This window comes from Heteronotia binoei, chromosome 15 (genome assembly GCF_032191835.1).
Source record: "Heteronotia binoei isolate CCM8104 ecotype False Entrance Well chromosome 15, APGP_CSIRO_Hbin_v1, whole genome shotgun sequence".
NCBI classification, from domain to species: domain Eukaryota; kingdom Metazoa; phylum Chordata; class Lepidosauria; order Squamata; family Gekkonidae; genus Heteronotia; species Heteronotia binoei.
In genome coordinates, this window is record NC_083237.1 from 34,924,487 (window position 1) to 34,946,231 (window position 21,745).

The 21,745-nt window shown below is 44.8% G+C and overlaps 1 protein-coding gene across 1 annotated transcript in view; it reads left to right on the forward strand.

Moving 5' to 3' along the window:
* Positions 1-2,662: 2,662 nt before the first annotated feature.
* Positions 2,663-21,745, forward strand: part of LOC132584066 (butyrophilin subfamily 2 member A1-like) — a 34,895-nt gene continuing 15,812 nt past the window's right edge. Inside the window, exons 1-7 of the mRNA XM_060255858.1 lie at positions 2,663-2,760; positions 4,086-4,442; positions 7,867-8,151; positions 9,579-9,677; positions 13,176-13,202; positions 14,819-14,845; positions 21,444-21,470. Of these exons, the coding sequence (XP_060111841.1) occupies positions 2,694-2,760; positions 4,086-4,442; positions 7,867-8,151; positions 9,579-9,677; positions 13,176-13,202; positions 14,819-14,845; positions 21,444-21,470 (889 nt within the window). The 5' untranslated portion in view covers positions 2,663-2,693. The remainder of the gene's footprint in view (positions 2,761-4,085; positions 4,443-7,866; positions 8,152-9,578; positions 9,678-13,175; positions 13,203-14,818; positions 14,846-21,443; positions 21,471-21,745) is intronic.

The window sequence follows — 21,745 nt, forward strand, 5'->3', positions numbered from 1 at the left end:
CCATCTGTGACAGCTACACTGTTGAAGCAACGTGATTCATCTTGGGTGTGACAGTGTGAGTACTGGAGAGACCATTGGGGTTGTGGCCCATGAGGCTCATGGCCTTTTGTGGAGCATTTGTCTGTTTCCCCTTCAAGAAATGGCCAAGAGCTGTTACGGTTGCACTAGCAGTTGGCTGCCTTGACCACAGGGCCTCTCAGGATTAGGCTGCTCAACACTATGTGATATGAAGCCCTGGAATTTTGTGTAGAAGTACTAGGGTTGCCAAGTCCAATTCCAGAAATATCTGGGGACTTTGGGGGTGGAGCCAGGAGACTTTGGGGGTGGAGCCAGGAGACACTGGAGTGGAGCTAGGGAGGAGGGGGGAAATGGCGCCAAGGAGCATGGCGAGCCGCCCCATTTTGGAGTGGGCGATGCTGCTGCGCAGCTGCCGCCTCTTCTCCACTCACTGTAGCTGCTCCTCCGAGATGGGCTCAGACTGAGCCCATCTCAGAGGAGCAGCTACGGTGAAGCGGAGAAAAGGCGGCAGCTGCGCAGCGGCGTCGCTTGCTCCGCCTCTGAGGTAAAATCAGAAAAGGGGAGGGTGGAGGCAGGCCAGGAGCGCAGCTCGCCACGCTCCTGGCCTGCCTCCACCCTCCCCTTCTCTGATTTTACCTCAGAGGCGGAGCGGGCGACGCCGCTGCGTGGCTGCCGCATTTTCTTCGCTTCACTGTAGCTGCTCAGCCTGAGCCCATCTTGGAGGGGCAGCTACGGTGAGCAGAGAAGAGGCAGCAGCTGCGCAGTGGCGTCGCCTGCTCCAAGATGGGGCAGCTTGCCATGCTCCTTGGCGCCGTTCCCCCTCCCCCCACTTCCATTTTTTGGGGGAGCGGGGGAAGAGGCTGGAAATCCTGGGGTCCCCCGCCAGGGCGGGAGGGTTGGGAAGCCTAAGAAGTACACATTAGAAGTTTTGGTATGGTGCAAACATGTTAGAGTAAGAGCTACGAGCTGCATGCTAGACGATATCATTAACTCCTACCTGCTTCTATTAAGAAAGGAGAAAACGAAAGAAAAAATAAACAGTAGCAAGCAGTTTGTGTTAAAGGACAAAAGTCCACCAGAAGCCAGAAGCGGAGCTAAGGGAAGCAGCAAAAAGAATGTAACAGAATATTCTGGGCAGGTAAGAAGTTATATTTTAATAGAACCAGGACTTAAGTTGATTTTTCCGTCAGCCAGAAAGTACTTTTTAATGGAGAATTAGGGTTTTGCTTGAAGGAGATTTCCCCTTCCCATTTTAGAAACTGAATTATTCTATTGTAGTATATAAGTGTTAAGAACAAACATACTCTAATACTACATTTCATTGCTGGCCTTAGGAAATGTAAATTAATTATTGGGGAGGGGGGGAATGCATTCCTTGCTGTAAAGATCCTTCCTAAAAGTATAAGCTTTGTTAATGACCACTGCAGCACTAATTTGTAGCTGACAGAAAATGGCTATTTGCTGCCATTTCCATTTTATAAGAGCAAATTATATTCATCTTCAGCACAAGGCTACTTCAGTTTGCTTTCAGTTTGTTTCACTCAACAAAGTCAGTATGTTATTTACAGCAATTGCAATGTTACATTAAAATACTCGTGGTGTGGTGAACTGTTTTGTCCATAGGGCCTCTTTGGATATATTTTGAATGACTGTTGCATTCATGCTGGCAAGCTGCTTTTTCTACATTTAATTAGATCCCATTGTTACACTTGTACATTGAAGTAGTGAGGTATCATACAAATAATATAACATACCATTCATTTGTCCCCCCCCCCCCCCCCACAATGCAATGTGCTTTGGGGTGAGATTGAAAGGAAGGTGGGAAAATTGCTTGAGTGAGAGAAAGGAGATCTTCTGGAGGGTGTAGTGTTGGGAAGAAGCAGTTGGGAGATGAGGATTTTGTTTTAATTAGCATAGAGGGCAGATGGCTTTTTAGAGCAGGAACATGTATGATATTTTATATTTCCTGTTCTGGTTTATTCCTTTGTTAAAAAAAACAAGCCAAACCAGAATTTCCTGTTCTGGATGATTCCTCTGTAAAAATATATATTATGGGACTATACCATCAGTACTACTACATTCAGAAACATTCTGAGATAAATATGAATTTGATCTTTTTTTCTGATAATTATAGTCTGTGAAACTCTGATGTGTATTCCGTTGGACTCATGTTGCAAAGGTCTGAATATTCTCCCCAAGGAAGAGTGTTCATACTAGTCATGTTTAGAAGACACAGTGTACACTTGATTTTCTTTAAGCATGTATTGAGTAATTCTTATGTTAGAAATGCATGTGCAGCTAAACTTCTGAATGAATTTATTAAATGCATTTATTAAATTCAATTTCTAAACTTCCCTCCTTTGTGAGATAGGGATCAGGGCAATGTACAGCTGTGAAGCCCCACATTTATCCGTAGTCCCCAGTTTCATTTGTAAAGTGAATATGCTATGGCTTTAAAGAAAATATGTACATCTATGATATATGTGTGTTTACTGTATATGAATAGGACTTCTATCAACAGAAAAGCTCAAATGATGTGATAATTTCAAATTCTTTACAGCCTGCTGTAATAATCAAATGACCAATAATCATTTGACCAATATGATAAAAGACATGTGTTCTTTGTATACTCACAGTGGCTCCTGTTCAGCCCAGTCCTTCTCTTCTTCTGATCCATGTGTTCCTTAACAACTTTAGTTTGCCTCTTGATGGTTCTACAAACTTCCTATGTGGTGTATTCAGGTAAACCACTTCTGTACAGGCAGTCCATGAAACTGAGCAATTTGGATGTGTTAAACTCAGAGAGATGAAGTACTTCCCTTGTTTAGATCTACTTATGTCTTTAGGATGTTTTTTCTCCTTTTTAGGACAATCAGGTGAGACAGTGGGTGTTCTAATCAGGTTTTAGAGGAGTAATGGGATGCGCAAGGGCCAATGAAGCAAAGTTCAGTCTAGTGACAAGTGAGGTGCTGGTGGATTGATAATTATGCTAAACAGGGAATGAGGTGTCACCCTGTTTTAATGGGCCTGCATTCTTGCCAAAAGATCAGGGCTTGGATCCAGCCCTCTTCTCTTTTGTGCCAGTGGGAAACCTGATCCATCACAGATGATAGATGTTCAGGCCTCAGCTGTGGTACATAGTTCTTTCAATGAAACTTGAGGGTTGTCAGCCTCCAGGTGGGGCCTGGAGATCAGCTTCCCTGGAGAAAATGGCTGCTATGAAGGGTGGACTCTATGGCACTGTATCATGCTGAGGCCCCTCTCCTCCTGAAACCCCACCCTCTCCTGGATCTACCTCCAAAGTCTTCAGGTATTTTCCAACACAGACCTAACAACCCTAGGCAGCCTTTCTTCCTGGGAAACTGGCTACAGTTATAAGAGGTCTGTTCTATCCAGGTTAAATTTTGTGTTCTATACAGGGTAACTGTTGAATACTGTTCCAAAATTTCACTTAGTACAGAATGCAGCAGCAAGGTTGTTGACTGAGAAAGAACAGAACTTGAAGAGGCCACGGTGGCTGACATTCTGTTTCTGAGCACAATTCAAAATTTTGGTGCTTACTTTTAATGCTCTGAATGGATCCTGGGTATCTTAAAACCTTCTTCTGTATGAACCTACCCAAATATTAAAACCAGCATCACAGATCCTATGCAGTGTGTCCCACTATGTACTACGAAGACTTTTTCTGTGGTGGCATCTGGTATCTTGCATACAAAACTCTTTCCCCACTGCTAAAGGCTTGATACCTTCTCTGTGCAGTTTTGTAAAAACAGTTGTATTCCTTCAGGCAAAGGATGCCAGGCAATCAAAGAAGCTCCCAGCTATACATTTTATAATCTACCCTTGTATGATCCCTTGACATATATCAGGATAATGACAGGTTACAAGTAGAAACTTGAATCCAGTACTGGTAAATGTAAACTATTCCTCCTAGTTTTAAACATTTAGAAAAAATAGGTGGAAATGGTAAATGGACTCACCAGGGAAAAAGCTGGTTCCTGAGTAACTACCACTACACAGAAAACAAACCTACCTAAGATGTATTTTTGCTTTGTTGCTCCCTGAAGGTCAGTTTGCAATCATTCCACCCCCAAGCCCTGTTATTGGATTTCTTGGAGAAGATGTAATCTTGCCATGCCAGCTAACAACTTTCAGTGTACCTGAAAGTATGAAATTCACTGTCCATTGGACCTATGACAATTCTTCAGAAAAAAGTTATGTGAAGTCCTATGATGGAAGCAAGAAGGTGGAAACGCAGGACAAGAGATACCAAGGTCGAACAGAGCTCTTCCATGCTGAGCTTAGTAAAGGGAACATGTCTTTGAATCTGAAAAACAGCCAGCTCTCTGACCAAGGACAGTACACCTGCATGGTCTACCTTGAAAACTGGTATGATCAGGCAATCATTGAGCTGAATGTGATGGGTAAGCTGATAATGTATTGTGTTAAGATAATTAGCATTAGGACAATAACAAGTCTAGGGCCTGTGTGGTAGAGAAAGCTCAGTTTCCTGGCTCTCATTATTAAAGGGAGATATGACAACCTACTTGGAGGGCCTGTCTCTGTTCTGGCAGTTTAACCTCCACTCACCAGCCCTTCAGGCTCCAGGTGTGTCAGACTTGTCTGTCACTACCAGCACTTTTTTGGTAGAAAAAGCCCAGCAGGAACTCATTTGCATATTAGACCACACCCCCTGACATCACTAATTTTTCGCGCAGGACTTTTTTGTAGAAAAATCCCAGCAGGAACTCATTTGTACATTAGGCCACATCCCTGATGCCAAGCCAGCTGGAACTCCATTCCTGCTCAAAAAAGGCCCTGGACACCACCAAGATTTTAAGATATAGAAGGAGGAACTCCTTGACTTTTCTCCTTTTCCTGGTTTATACAAGAATGATCCCAACTTTCTCAGGCTTTCTCTTCATATGTAGTTTGTGCTATGTAGCAGACAGGAACAACCATGGGATAAATCTCAATAGTCTCCAGGTCCCTGAGTGCCTCCTTTTGTTGTTCTCTTCACCTAAGTAAAGGGGACAATAGCAGGGATTTGTTATGGGATAGAAACAACTAGGAGTCAGGTCACATGAACATACATAAATCCATAAAGGCTTTGTTGCAGACAGAAACTGTACTTAATACAACTCAGTAACATAAGGGGAAAATAATCTCTTAACATAGACAGCATTCTGAGAGGGTTGAACCAAGATTTGATCATGACATTTTATTTTGTGATCATCCCTACTCAGGCATGCCAGTATTAGAGATACGAATGAATATTGCTCTTGTGAATGATATCTAGGATTTTTTTTTGAGATTTTAAAACAAAGACAGCTGTACTGTGTTGCTGAGTAATTGGGAAATTCCTATCCTGCCAACTGAGAAGAAAGGAGTCTAGGATAATTTGAACTCAGTTTTACCAACCGACAGACAAGAATTAGTAGACTGTAATACTAGATCATTATCTTGTCAAAGCAAAGGAAACCTAGAAAGTGGATGATTAGGGGATAATGCTGAGTGTATGCTCTGATTTTGTGGACCATATCCTCCATGTGGAAACTACCGTATTTTTCGCACCATAAGACGCACCCCCCCCCAAAAAAAAGTGGGGGGGAAAGTGTGTGTGTCTTATGGAGCGAAGGTACCATACGTACCTTCCTTGGGGGGGGGGGGGATCCGCTGCCTCCGTCCCGGCGCTTCCCGCGCCTGCCTGCCTGGCTCCAGCTCTGACGCTTACAGCAAGCGCCAGGATTGCTCCCTCCGCCCTCCGATCCCAGCGCTTGCTTTAAGCATCAGAGCTGAAGCCATGCAAACAGGCAGGGAGAAAGCACGCTGCCCCCCTCCACAGCCGATGCTTGCAAAGCGCTGCGTTTGCGGAGGGGGGGGGGTGCTTCCTCTATTCCTGTCTGCCTGGCTTCAGCTGCTGCTTATAGCAGGGGCTGGGATCCCAGCCCTTGCTATAAGCAGCAGTTGAAGCCAGGCACAGAGGAATCACCCCCCCTCCGCAAACCCAGTGCTTCCCGAAGCGCTGTGTTTGCGGAGGGGGGGGCTTCCTCTGTTCCTATCTGCCTGGCTTCAGCTGCTGCTGATAGCAAGGGCTGGGATCGGAGGCAGCCAAGCGAAGCGCTGCATTTGCGGAGGGGGGGGTGCTTCCTCTATTCCTGTCTGCCTGGCTTCATCTGTTGCTTATAGCAGGGGCTGGGATCCCAGCCCTTGCTATAAGCAGCAGCTGAAGCCAGGCACAGAGGAATCACCCCCCCCCCCTCCGCAAACCCAGCACTTTGCGAAGCGCTGCGTTTGCGGAGGGGGGGGGCTTCCTCTGTTCCTATCTGCCTGGCTTCAGCTGCTGCTGATAGCAAGGGCTGGGATCGGAGGCAGCCAAGCTTTTTCCATGCCTGAGTGCCTGGCTGGGAGACAAGCGGCGAGATCGCTCCCTGCGAAGTGCTGGGTTTGCGGTGGGGGCGGAGGGAGCGATCTCGCCCTTGTCTGCCAGCCAGGTACCTGCGTCTTATGGTCCGGAGCGTCCAATGGACCAAAAAATACGGTACTTAACACATCCTCTAAACTATGAGGTAAACACTCTAAAGATCACTATTTCTCATCCTGCTGTAATGTTCAACAAATGAATGTATAAAACATAAAAAGGAAACTGAGGAACAGGTTAGGGATATATTCCATCCATTCACACACTTAAGCAACTTCAATGTTGTCCAATGGGGAGTGTGTAACCCAATGGTTTATTAGCAATCTAAACAGACCTAAATTCAGGAACACTTTCCCTATGAAGAAAGATTAAAATGCTTGGGGCTCTTTAGCTAGGAGAAACGTCGACTGCAGGGTGACATGATAGAGGTTTACAAGATTATGCATGGGATGGAGAAGGTAGAGAAAGAAGTACTTTTCTCCCTTTCTCACAATACAAGAACTCGTGGGCCTTCAATGAAATTGCTGAGCAGTCGAGTTAGAATGGAAAAAAGGAGGTACTTCACCCACTGCCACAGGAGGTGGCGGCGGCTACAAGCATAGCCAGCTTCAAGAGGGGGTTAGATAAAAATATGGAGTAGAGGTCCATCAGTGGCTATTAGCCACCGTGTGTGTGTGTGTGTGTGTGTGTATTGGCCACTGTGTGATACAGAGTGTTGGACTGGATGGGCCATTGGCCTGATCCAACATGGCTTCTCTTATGTTCTTATAGGCAGTTGCAGGGGAGAACTATTGTCTTCATGCTGTATTTGTAGGTCTTCTGGGGACCATCTCGGTGGCCACTGTAGGAAACAAGAATGTCATGTTAGATAGGCTCTTGTTCTGATTCAGTTAAGGTCTTTACGTGTCAGTATGTTGCCAGTCTTCCTCAATGAGGGTACTCTAGACAGATTCATTGTAGCAGTGGAATAATGGGGCCGCACACTTACTGATTGAAACGAAGTTTACTATTGGCACCAATAGCAGGGTTCATTTGAGCAGCAAGGCTCCCAAAAATAATGAAACCCCCTTTCCAGTCCACAGACCATCCCTTTTAAGCACCAGCAAGCTCAGCAAGCAGGCCCTTTACAAGTTATCCTATTCAACTTCCCCCCACCCCCTTTCTTCCAGAAGTTTTTCACTGTGAGTCTGCTTATAAATTCAGCAAGGAGTTTCCTTAGAAAACCTGTCTGCTATCTATACACATTTGTGACTCACACCCATTAGAGGCCTGTCTGGTTTTTTATCACATTGCAGCTTCTTCAATATTACATCAGACACCCTTTTTGCTTCTAAAGACAAGAGCATATTTTTATTTATTATTTTATAGGGTTATTCATTAATTATTTAGGGGTCTCTCCTTCATCATCTCTTGTTATTTTTGTGCAGCAAAAGGGGAGGGCCCTTCCATTTCCTTGGAGCTTTATGAAGGCCATGGAATTGGCCTCACTTGCAACTCTAAGGGTTGGTATCCAAATCCCCATACCCTCTGGCTGGACAGCAAAAGGAAAAATCGAACTGAGAAATCAGTCACCATGAACACAGAAACACCAGATGGGACCTTCAGCATTTCCAGTTCCATAACAATAGAGCCAGGAGCTGACAGTGAGATCTCTTGCAAAATCGTCAGCAATGTCTTACAACTAGAGAGTGAATCCAGAATCCTGATCTCTGGTGAGTATGAATAAGGCAGATCATTTGGTAGAAGGGCATGATGACACACAGAGTTTGTTCCACAATCAGCCTAAGTGTATCTTCTCACTAAGAAGCAGCTACATCTGGCAACATACACTAATGGGTTCAACCTCATCAAAACTATGAGTCAAATCCAACCAGCTTTTCTGGTGGTGAAAAAGAAAGAGAGGTTCCCTTTAGCACTTAAATAAAGGTATGCTGGGGGATTGCAGAACATTCATGTACAAAAGCCATGTGGGATGCGGGTTTAGCAAGGAGGGAAATTTGATGAGATTGCATGCACAAGCTTGCTGGATCCAACCCTAACAATATCCAAACACTTAATTTTGCTTCATACTCCTCTCTTTGAGTCAATACTCCCAATTTTCCACCCCCTCCTTTTCCTTACCTTTAGTGGATGGTTGTTTCATCTTTTAATTCTGATTGCATCACTTCCTGAAGTGGGAAAAGTCATAGTTTTTTGGCTTGCAAGATTTGTTTATGTTGTGATAAACTGTATTGTTTTAATGCTGTTGATGTGTCTGTTAGTTTTAATATTAGCAGGGCTTTTTTTTGTAGTAGGAACTCCTTTGCATACTAGGTCACACACCCCTGATGTAGCCAATCTTCCAAGAGCTTACAGGGGCTCTTAGTATATGGGTTACTGTAAGCTCCAGGAGGATTGGCTACATCAGGGGTGTGGGGTCTAATATGCAAAGGAGTTCCTGCTACCAAAAAAAAGCCATGAATATTAACATTAGAAATGTAATTCTAGTGGCTCTGGGGATCCTTCATTTCATTGGAGCAGTAAAATAAAAATATTTTTGTAAGTGAAAACATATCTGTTAGCCTCATGTACTTCATAGAGTTGAAGACTACTTTGAATTCTGGGAGTTCATCCTCAGGGATCTATAACCTGGGCAATCTGACTGGTTTTTTTTTTTTTTTTTTTTTTACAGTTTAAGGACTGAGTGAAAATGCAAAAACCGTCATAAAGATTTGGCCATAGATGTTTCACAGAGAAACATTTAGGGCTTGTGCCCTCATTTTGTTGCCTGTAGAATTTGCTGAGATGTGTACCTGGATGGTACAGCGTTTCAGTTCTGTCCAGAAGTGTTTCATATATCCAGTCATCAGCTGGGGAAACAGGTAATCTAGACAGGTTTTCTCTTCTAGCTTTCATGCCTTATGAAGAGCTGAGAGGCAGGAAAGGCAGGGCTGAACCAATACTACTAATTTAACATCTGCTCAGCTGAGTGAGGTTCTTCCAAAGTGGCTGTAAGAAGAAAACAGGGGAGAGGAGAATGGGTTGGACGAGAAGAGTAGGCCCTAAGGCATTGACATAATTCTGGATGATATTGTTTTGCAACTTGAATTTTTTTTGGGAAAAAATAAGAAGTATAACCAAGATTTTATTGTGTTTTCAGATGCCTTTTATCCTACCACCTCTGCCTGGCTCCTTCCCTTTATCATAATTTTATTGCTTATCCTGGGCATTATTTCTTTTGCGGTTCATAAGCTAAAAAGTAAGTATTCCAAATTTCTTATTTGAAAAAGTAAGAAAATTGTAGAAGCCTTCAGTTTTGTGTTATATAAACAAATAAGTGTTATATTTAGATGTCGAGAAGAAATACATATCAATTAAATTGGGTTTTGACTAAGATTAAGTCATTCATTTATGTACTACATAAACTGCTTGAGCCAGTCTAGTCATCTTGATCTTTACTATGCATTCTTGAAGTAATAGATTTACTTAACCAGGACCCCTTTCCCAAGAAACTAGAGTTGCCAGGTCCCTGCTGGCCACTGGTAAGGGTTGAAGGGGTGATGTTGTGAGATCCAGGTTGGAAAACTCTTGGAGATTTGGGGACTGAACCTGGAGAATTTACCCTCCAAAGAGTTCATTCCCCAAAGCATCTACTTTCTGTAGGGAAACTGATCTCTGTAATCTAGAAATAAGCTGTAAGCCAGGTCCCACCTGGAGGTTGGTGTCTCAACAAGATACACTGCGGCTGAATTCAGACGGCCAATTTGGGTTGAAATAGGCACAGCCCACAGGTGGATTTAAAAAGCAAGGTCGGGCAGGCACAGTTGCTGCCCGTCCCACTCCTGTACTCACCCTGTCCTCTGACATTGCTGTAATGGATCAGATAGCTACCACTTGCAAAGTGGTAGCAAAATCTTCTGTTGCATTCCTCCCGCCTTTCCTGGCATCTGAAAGCAGGAGTGTGCAAGTGAAGTGGATTGGCAGTGTGAACCTGCCAATCCACTCTGGATGTTTACCAGTATTTTTCTTCTTCTTTTTTTTTAAACCTGACCGAGCACATGTGCACATAAGTGCATGGCCACTAAAAATGTTAAAGGAAAAAAGAAACCCAGAGTGCTCTAAGGGGATGGTGCACAGCAACTATGTGAACATGCCAACGTGCCCTTCACACTATATATGGGTGTATCACATGGGAGCATTTGACCGGGATTTGTCCATTCCATTTTGGGGCGGCACAGTTGGAGGAACCTCCAGTGTGCTCAAAGCTGCCTGTCTGTCCTCAGCCTAAGTATGTCAAAAACCATAGTGAAAGTCAGTGTGGTATAGTGGTCAAGAAGAGTGATGGACTCTCATATAAAGAACTGGGTTTGATTCCATACCGCTCCATATGAAGCCTGCTGGATGACCTTGGGCCAGTCACAGTTCTTTTAGAACTCTCTCAGCCCCACAAGGATCCTGCTGTGAGAAGGGGAAGTGAATACAATTAAAAGCCACATTGAAGCTCCTTAAGGTAGAGAAAAAGCGGGGTATAAAAACCTTCTCTTCTTCTTTTGAAATTAGTTTGTTCTACAGCTACACAAACACAGGTGCCTTAAAAGAACATTTTGGAGACAGGTTCTTGAGCCAGTTATAGGACTGGTAATGTAGTCCAGAAAAAAAAGAGTTCCTTCCAAGCTTGGAAAGAGGCGGTGAACAAGGCAAAAGTTTCAAGTCTGTAACTTGATTTGATGGGGGGTGGGAGTGATTCATTCAGAGTCTTTGTAAAACTTTAAGGGATAAAGAAGAGATAATAGGTATCCAGGTGAACAGAAGAGATTATTTGAAGGCTGTTTTACCTAATCATAGAGAAGCAGATTTGATTAGCAGATTAGATTAGTTTATATTGCATAATATATAAGTGATTCCAAAACAGAAAAATCTTACTTCTAGGGATTGCTAATTTAGGAGCATGGATTTCTTTTTTTGATACTTGTTGACATTGTATTTTTGTAGATAAAGACACAAGGTCACTAAGATGCCTTGATAAATGAACTGATACTGGGCAAGACAAGGTTTTACACTGGAACAATCCCAGTAAATATGATTAACTTGAGTTAGGGTTGCCAAGTCTAATTCAAGAAATATCTGGGGACTTTGGGGGTGGAGCCAGGAGACTTTGGGGTGGAACCAGGAGCAAGGGTGTGACAAGCATAATTGAACTTCAAGGGAGTTCTGGCCATCACATTTAAAGGGACCACACATCTTTTAAATCCCTTCCCTCCATAGGAAATAATGAAGGATAGGGGCACCTTCTTTTGGGGCTCAAATAATTGGACCGCCTAGTCCAATCTTTTTGAAACGGGGGGGGGGGTATTTTGGGGAGAGGTACTGGATGCTATGCTGCAAATCTGGTGCCTCAACCTCAAAAAATAGCCTCTCCAGAGCCTCAGATACCCACGGATCAATTTTCCATTATTTCCTAGGAGAACAAGTCTCCATAGGCAATAACAGAGTTCCCTCCCCTCCCCGCATTTTCTCTCTCTCACTCACACATGCTTAACTGGTGGAAGTGGGCAGCCATGTTGGTCTGAAGCAGTAGAACAAAGCAGGAGTCTCTGGTGCCTTCACAACGAGGTAGGGAAAGTACAGGGGCTACGCTGCTCTTTTACACACACACTCACTTGTCCGAAAGGAAAGCAAAACAGACAGAGGGGCTGCAATCTCAGGAGGTCGGCTATTGCTAACCCTTCCCCATGAAGTACTTACTGCTCCAATTTAAAGGCACACACACATTTTAAAACCGTACCTGTTTGCAGGTCCTGCCCAAGATCTTGCTGGCCAGCTGGCTGGGGAAAGTCTGTAAAACCCGGGAATCCCCTGCTGGGACCTGGGGATTGGGAAGCCTAAGGGAAAAGGAAGGGGCAAAGAGAAGCTGCTGCAATGGGGCTGGGTGGGAGGGGAAGGGAAGGGGCGAGGAGAAGCTGCTGCGATCGGGGCTGGGTGAGAGGGGAAGGCAAGGGGCAAGGAGAAGCTGCTGCCATTGGGGCTGGGTGGGAAGGGAAGGGGCGAGGAGAAGCTGTTGTGATGGGGCTGGGTGGGAAGGGAAGGGAAGGGGCGAGGAGAAGCTGCTGTGATGGGGCTGGGTCGCAAGGGAAGGGAAGGGGTGAGGAGAAGCTGCTGTCATCAAGGCTGGGTGGGAGGGGAAGGGAAGGGGCAAGGAGAAGCTGCTGCCATCGGGGCTGGGTGGGAGGGGAAGGGAAGGGGCGAGGAGAAGCTGCTGTGATGGGGCTGGGTCGCAAGGGAAGGGAAGGGGTGAGGAGAAGCTGCTGCCATCGAGGCTGGGTGGGAGGGGAAGGGAAGGGGCAAGGAGAAGCTGCTGCCATCGGGGCTGGGTGGGAAGGGAAGGGCCGCCATTTTCCCCCTGCTTCCGGATTTTTGGCGAGCGGGAGAGGAGGCTCCAAATCAGGGGGTCCCCCACCTGGGGTGGGGGTTTGGGAAGCCTAACTTGAGTGTGGTCCTGTTTACTCTGATGACTCTGTTGTCTTTTGTTTCCATGAGGTCCAGAAAGTGTTATAAACACAGAGAGAAGGAAAAATAGTCCAGACTTTAAGATGGAAGTGGAGGGAGGGGAGCATAGACCAAAATGGAGGCATATTGGTAACAATCAAGATGGGCTTCTACAATTTATTCCTTCTGCAAAAAACAGATAGGATTGGGCTACATGTTCGATTCCAGTTTGAGCCACAAGCCTCTGATAATTTATTCTATTTTGTTTCAGAGAGCAATCAGAATGTAATTCAGTCTGGTGAGTAATTAACAATGACATTTTATAATCACAATATTTTTAAAAGAAAAGGCTGTTTGTTATAATGTTAATATTAGATGTGTAAGGAGCAATTTTTATAACCTGTATCCTAGAAGTAATTAGATATCTGTAGGGATACCATAACCTCTACATTTTCTGTTCCTGTGTGATTCTCATATGTTTTGGAAAAAATTCCTCCCACCCGAATTATTGTTTAAATGAGCTGGTTGTTTCATTGAATTTGAGTTGAACATGCTTTACACCTTTAATTTTTAGCTTTTATTTTTTCTGTCAAAGATTATAAATTGCAGTTGTTTAGTAGTCCAGATTTCATCATAAAGCTTAAATGACAATTGCTGTCTATCTTGAAGAATCCCATCTTGAAGAATCCCAGACTGAGTTGAAGCACAGAATGTCTTGCATTATTAGACATCCCCAAAGAATGCTTTCTTCCCTTGCAAGCAGAACCCACATCTTCAGATTAGCCTAGTATAAAATTCAGCTATGATTTATATTAAAGTGATAAATGTTTCATGGTGGTGAAAGCTAGTAAAAAGTAAAAGGTTGGACAGTAGAGTCATTTCAGAGAATTTTAGTCACTGGACATATTTATACTTCTCTTCTGCTACAGTTTATTTGATTAAAATTCATAATTCAGTGCTGGGTGTATTACTTTGCCATACCTAGTAGTAAACATATAACACATAGACCGTTTTCGCACACAGCTTACCTTGCAGTCACAATCCTGTTCCCTCCGCAGCGTCGGGTCGGATTTCTCACCATCTGCGCCGAAGTTACAGGAAGTGCCGTGGCTTTTGCGTAGCAAACGTAAACCGCTAAAACCCAGTTTACGTTTGCTATGCAAAAGCCGCAACACTTCCTGTAACTCCGGCGCAGATGGTGGGAAATCCGACCCGACGCTACAGAGGGAACAGGATTGTGACTGCAAGGTAAGCTGCGTGCGAAAACGAGGATAGTTATTTTTCTGTTTTGGAGATTACATCTCTACTGAAATTATGTGTGGCTCAATCTTAGTAAAGCAAATATATAAATATATATATATATATTTAAAATGACCTATTTGAAATATGTTTTTGTCTGATTTGAATAGATATTTCATTGGTGTTTGAATTTGTTGTCACTTAATTTTATGTCTTTGACCACGTTCACACAGAGGTAGCAAATCTCTGTCCAAATTGTGCCATTAAATATATATATATATATATATATATATATATATATATATATATATATATATATATATATATATATATATATATATATATATATATATTTAAAATGTGGGAGTATTCCATCATATGAGTCTCAAATGCTAACTGAAATGATGCCATCAAGAAAACAACAGATTACTGCTACTGCACAAACCTTCTATATTAGTATGTACTAGATACAGGTTGTTTGTGAATGAGCCTCCAGGTTCCCAAACTGGAGCCTGAGTTTATATAGCCAAGCAACTTGTCCTCACTATCCCTGGAGGGGAGGGGGAATTTGCATTTATGGCTGCTGTTACTGGATACAGTACATTTGAAGCAAAATGTCATTCAGTAAACAATTCAGTAAATAAATAATATAGAAATGCAATTTTTCTTTTGCAGAAAACAAGAAGAATACAATGAAACTTGGTAAAGATGTAAAAATATGTACATATTCTAGTGCTTAATGTATCTGCATGCATGCTTGTCTACCTTACATCTCCTGACTTATTTCTCTAGAAAAGTGGGAGAGAAACATTGAGTTGAATATAACTCTGCTTAGGACTGTAATGTAAGGATCGGTTATTTTGAAGTGCTTTTTATGAATGAGACTTTGATGGCTTCCTCATATGTTAGCTGCCCCAAGTTCAATGTTTTGGGGAAGTGGTTTTTCTCCTGCTTCCCCACAGCATGGTGGTTCATTCACAAACCACCAGGAGTTTCCATGGCTTTTATTTGACTTTTCTCAAACCTGCTTTGCTCTGAAGTATTGGGAAGGATTGCAGTAAAGCTTTAATAGATATTATGAGGTTGGGAATGTCAGATTTTATGGTCTACATGTCAGCCATTTTCTCTGACCCTGTTCCTACAGCAGCCATTTCCTCCCCTGTTACCCAAACTGGACCTAGAGAATGTGGAAATTAGCTTTAAAAAGCATCCAGAAAGGAATAATGCAGGACCTTTTAAGTCTGCTCATACTAGGATGGATCTTGGGAAGGATACTCCAAAATAAAATTATGAAGAAAGAGTAGGGTTGCCAAGTCCCCTGCATTCTCCACCTATTGTACCATAGAATTCCCCCTCCTAAATAGCTAGAGCATCCTGGAAAACCATAGAATTTTCCCAGAAACACCTAGAACGGCCGTGAGTGATGTCGCTGGTGTGATGATGTCATTTCTGGGTGAACATCATCTCACTGATGACGGGGGAGGTTCCCCCCACCTGCCCAATGTGGGCTGGCCGGTTGGGAACCTCCTGGGTGGGGGAACCTCTGCCCAGACCGGGGGGGCTTGGCAGCCCTAAGAAAGAGGGCGAGAAAGTGGTTGTAAACACAAGCAAACAATTTTAGTGTGTGTGGTGGAACCGGCCCGATTCTGCCTTCAGACCCAGTCCCGTCAACTCCCTATTGAGTCGCCAACTCCTGGAGGGAGCTATTTCTCCTCCTGCCCCTTGGGCTCGCTGCCACCACCTGCTCAGTCTACGGGTTCAGATTGAGAGGAACAGGACTCCCAATCCCCCTCTCCAGCTATGAGGCCAGGCCTCAAGGTCCTCTGCCACCCTGTACTTGGGTATCAAAGAGACCTCAGCACTTCTTTGGGGAACTCCTGGAGGATTGGCACCTTATCCAACTGCATGCCTTCCCCCTTCCCCGGGGCCCCCTTCTTAAAACAGCGTGACCTAAGGCAGTTGGGGATCTATGTGGTACAGAGATTGACTGCCAGCATTTAAAACAGTAAAAATATTTAATTAAAAGAGAAAAAGAAAAGAAAAGAAGTACAAAACAAAAACAGTTGCTTGTAAATGGTTAGCACAGCACAGCACACGCACAGCAAACAGCATGACAAAAAAAAAGTTGATTATAAACGCATCCTATTGTCCCTGGTCTAAACTGGTCCTGTCTTGTGGACGACTTACTTGGTCTGACTACCTGGGGGCCTTTTCCTGCGTAAATAGGCCTCTTCCCCAGGCAGGAGCTCCCATGCTCACATCCTTCTCTGTGGAGCGCAAGCTGAGAACTGACTTCTCTTCCTGCCTAACACATGCCAAGAACAAAAGAACTTCCTGCCGCTCTAGGAGACTTTCCCCCTAGAGTTGTTGGTTTGGCTCTGGAAGGGAGGGGGGAGTGAGGGGAAGGCTAGGCCCAAGCCTGCTTGGCAGTTTCATGTTTTCCCTCCCAATGAAGCACCAACATTGACTAAAATGGCGTTTCTCCACACGTCCCCCTCCTTAAATTCTGAGCCGGAGGGGTTGCCTCCTACAGAGGTGACCCCGTAGCAGAATCCAACCAAACAAGGAGAAACCCATTAACCCAAACAGAACATTCACCAAGATTAGGAATTTTCCCAACAATACACAAAGTCCCACACCCTAGGTGTCCATGTCCTTTCTGGACAAGTCGCATTGCTGCATTCGGAAGGAATGTCCAGTCTTTAAGATGTACTCCTCCATCTCCCAGGACCACCTCTGGAGTTTGGTGCTCTCCCTCCGTTGCTGCTGTTGCTGGGGTGAGTGGCCCATCAAAGGAGGAAAGTCCTGGCCCCACATATGAGGTTGGAAACTGCCCAGTTCCCACACAGTTGCTTCTTCTTTATCCCTCATTGGTGGAATGTTCCCTCTGTCCACTCTGACCTCCCAGAAAACCACCTCGGGGGCTCCAAACAATTGCTGTCCCAGCCTCTTTTTGTCTCTCTCCTTCCTACCTATATGCAACACCATGGACCTCGCAGAGAATGGCTGTGGTATATTCACCTGCACCACTTTAACTGCCTTTCCCGTCTTCTCCATAGCCACCACATAAGTAGCATCGTCCAGGTCATCCACAATCATATGGGGTCCCTCCCATTCCGCTTTCCGTTCACCAGTATGAAGTGGCAGGAAAACCAACACCCTATCCCCTGTCTCAGCTTCTGAGAACTCCACTTTCTGGTCCCTTGCCACCTCACACAGTGGTTCCAGCCTAGGGTCACTTTGAACCTCAGACAGGAACATTCCTGGCTCCCCCAGACTTTCTATAATCTGTTCCTTCAAGCCACCCCTAGTCCCACTGTTTCCCAAATCCTCAGCAAGGGTTTGGCTTGGGTTCTCAGTCCCCTCGGTTGGATGTTCAGCACTACCCAACTGACCCCCCTCCTGCCTGGAAGGTCCCACAGCTTCCCAGGACTCCTGTCTGCCCTGCTTCAAGACAACCTGTTCTGAGAGAGTCTCGGACGATCCCACTTCCTGATCCACAGCTACTTGGTGAACCGGTTCCCACCTAAGGCCACTCAGGACCCCCTTCTGGGACCACTCCCATTCCCTCAAGCCTTCAGCTATGTGCTCCTCTGAGCCCACATTAGCCTTGCTGCTCTCAGAACCTCCTGTGAAATCTCCACTCTCCACCTCTGTCTCTTCAGGATGCACATCCTTTACACTAGACAGGTTCCCTTCCTCGCTAGGAACATCTACAGTCTCTTGCTGCACTTGGGGAAAGCTACACCCCTCTTCCCCTTGGGAACACCCTCCTCCAGGGCTTGAGACAGGCTGGTCCTCCCCCTCCTGGGTGACTGCCCTCTCTTCATCCTCAGTAACCTGGGCTATTTCCCCCTCCCTGGTTGGTGGTGAGGTGGCTTCCCTAAAGTTGCCTTCCTCCTCCCACTTTCCTCTGAGGGTTTGGCTGCGGGTTACAGCATTAATAGAGTACTGGCCAACCAACAAATCCCGGCCCAATAACACTGGAACTGTCTGTTCCTTCATTACCCCAAATCCAGAATAGGATTTACATTCTTGTGGAGCTAAACCCCTGAACTGCTTTTGGGAGTGGTCTGGCCCCAGTTTAAACCTTTTAAATACTGTGGCTTTATAGGCTGCAAAAGTTATCCCCCCATCTTCCATAGGCATGCTGTAATAGATGGCTGAAAGTTCTCCAGTCAGGTTGCTACAGAGGTAAGACATATACTCTTCCTCTGCAACCCCCCACTGTTTGGCTGCCTTCTCAAAGTTGGAGAGGTATATGGAGGGGTCTTCTCCCTCTTTGTACACTGCAAAGTCTTTGGGGGTGACTTTGATCTTTTTGCTTTGTTCAGCTTTCAGATGTAGCACCTCAAGCTCATGGCGACGTTGCTCTTTCTGCTCCCGTCTGTGGATCTCAGCTCTCTCTCTTTCCTCCCGTCTGCGGATCTCAGCTTGTCTTTCATCCCTCTCTCTTTCACTCTCTCTTTCCTCCCGTCTGCGCTCTCGGTCCGCCTCGATACGCATTCTCTCCAGTTCCAACTGTAGCCGCAAGATTGCTTCTGACTGGGTGGGGGGCACTTCTGCAGGTGCCCCTGCATGCTGATGATGCTCCAACAGGAGGTCTTTCATATCTGCTACAGTCATGTTGTCACACTCCAGCTTTTGCTTTGCGCACTCTTCCTGGAGCTGTGGCTCTGTCATCTTCAGGATTTCCAGTCTCTTAGCACGCTCCATCCTAACTAGCTAAACTTTCCCTATTCCAGTTGACCCAAAAATAAAACAAAACCTCTGTTGCTTCCTCTGGGTGCTTGCACGTATCAAAAACCAAAAATGCCTGGCCAATCAAGTTCTCTGTTTGTTCTTATCCCACCGCTGCCACCAAATGTGGCGTAACCGGCCCGATTCTGCCTTCAGACCCGGTCCCATCAGCTCCTTATTGAGTCGCCAACTCCTGGAGGGAGCTATTTCTCCTCCTGCCCCTTGGGCTCGCTGCCACCACCTGCTCAGTCTAGGGGTTCAGATTGAGAGGAACAGGACTCCCAATCCCCCTCTCCAGCTATGAGGCCAGGCCTCAAGGTCCTCTGCCACCCAGTACTTGGGTTTCACAGAGACCTCAGCACTTCTTTGGGGCACCCCTGGAGGATTGGCGCCTTATCCAACTGCATGCCTTCCCCCTTCCCCGGGCCCCCCTTTATAAAGCAGCGTGGTCTGAGCGGTCGGGATCTATGTGGTACAGAGATTGACTGCCAGCATTCAAAACAGAAAAAAAAATTATTTACAAGAGAAAAAGAAAAGAAAAGGAGAACAAAGCAAAAACAGTTGCTTGTAAATGGTTAGCACAGCACAGCACACGCACAGCAAACAGCATGACAAAAAAAAGTTGATTATAAACGCATCCTATTGTCCCTGGTCTAAACTGGTCCTGTCTTGTGGATGACTTGCTTGGTCTGACTACCTGGGGGCCTTTTCCTGCGTAAATAGGCCTCTTCTCCAGGCAGGAGCTCCCATGCTCACATCCTTCTCTGTGGAGCGCAAGCTGAGAACTGACTTCTCTTCCTGCCTAACACATGCCAAGAACAAAAGAACTTCCTGCCGCTCTAGGAGACTTTCCCCCTAGAGTTGTTGGTTTGGCTCTGGAAGGGAGGGGGGGAGTGAGGGGAAGGCTAGGCCCAAGCCTGCTTGGCAGTTTCATGTTTTCCCTCCCAATGAAGCACCAACATTGACTAAAATGGCGTTTCTCCACAGTGTGTGCAAAATAAAATTAAAAAGAATAAAAATGTAAAGGACCTACACTGGGCACCTGAGAACTAATTCCCAGAGTAACCACACATGCACATACCAAACAATGTACACTTATAAAAGGTAGGACGGAGGAAACTGGGATGTTTTTAGGGGAGGGACATACAACATGAAATCCTAGGCTTGAGATCCAGGGGTAAATGCAGCTGAAGTCCGCGAAGCAGAGTATTGAGGAGGGAAACAAAAAGGAACCTGTAGCAGGGGTTCTCAGAAGGAAACCAGATCTCTGACCTGCAGAGATCTGGACTAGGGATCTGAGATACTATTTGCTAGCACTTGGGGTCTTTTATGGATAGAAGATCCCCAGAGTAGATAGGGTTTGGCCATCCTGGCTTTGGATTGGATCACGATAAATGTTTGAATCTCATTGACTGGTTTAAAGTTAACCGCTGTCAGACTTTGGAGGGGGAAAGTGGAAAAAATATCTTGATGAGTCTATCATGAGCCAAATCTGCCTGGGCATAAGAAGCAAGGGTGAGGAAACATAATTATCATATGTCAGTTATGTTAAAAGATAAATCTGCATGGACACAAATGTTTGAGTGAGTCAAAATAGCTCCTGAAACAGGTTAGAGCATAAACTGAGTGCCCTTCTAGAATAAAAAAGAGGAGCCAGATATTGGGTGATATCCCCAGCTCTGGAAAGTCTTTTATTATTGAGAACAACATGCCACTGAGCTGGGGGAGAGTGCTTTTAATCAGTTTCTAATTCAATACAAACTTTCTCTTCTTTCCTGGGATTTTCCAGTGTCATGACTGTACCCAGGTGCTTTTATGAGTCTCTCCAAGTTCCAGATCCCTTGGCACAAAAGTGGCAAAAGGGATGCCTATTTAAACAACTAAGCCCCAAATAAAAGAAGGGACTGTACTATCCAAGAGGGTCTTGGCTAGAGGAGGGGGAGGGGTCCTCACACACAACCTGTCACTAGCAGACTTTTTTCTAAGAATGAAAGTTGGGAATTCAGAGAAGCTGCTACACCTATTGCTACAGGAGTATATCACTATAACAATATTCTAGCACATTTAAAATGTTACAAAAGTCCTTGTGGCAGGGGGGTGGGTGGGGTTGCACTGCTGGAGGACTGAGGCAGGGGGACTGTATGGAAACCTGCTCTGTGGAAGCCCATTGCTGCTGTGCTTTATCTACAGCTGCACCAACAATGGCAAAACCATACAATTCTCTGTGTGGAATGCATCTTAATATCATAGGTGAAAATTGCCTGACTTTTGGTATAATGTGGTAATATTTGGAATATAGATTTACTCTGTTTCTCTGATGTTATGGTTTGATACCTTTACACATCTTGCTGTATGTTATCACGAACACATTCCAGGAAAATATGTATGTTATCTTGAGCACATTCTAGGGATACAATATTTTAATAAATAACTGGTGCATGGAACACTGCTTTAATAACTTTAGATTTAGGTATGAATATGTATGAACTGGAAGTGGACTAAAATAGAAATAATTTGATGGTATGGTGATCTAATACTACTTTACTATCAATGTTTTCAGAGCAAGAAAAACTAAAAGGTAAAATAGGTAAGGTGAATTTTTTTTTGTTTACATTTGCAAGAGTTTGAAAAAGAAAATTAGTTTGGAGAGATAAACCATATCCTTAGCAATGTAGGCTTATAAAGACTATGATGAGTGGTTGGAAAATTTATAAATGGCACGAAGTGACATCTTTGATCACTTCCAGGGCTTTTTTTCTTTGTAGCAGGAACTCCTTTGCATTTTAGGCCACACACCCCTGATGTAGCCAATCCTCCAAGAACTTACAGGGATTTTCTTACAGGGCCTACTGTAAACTCCAA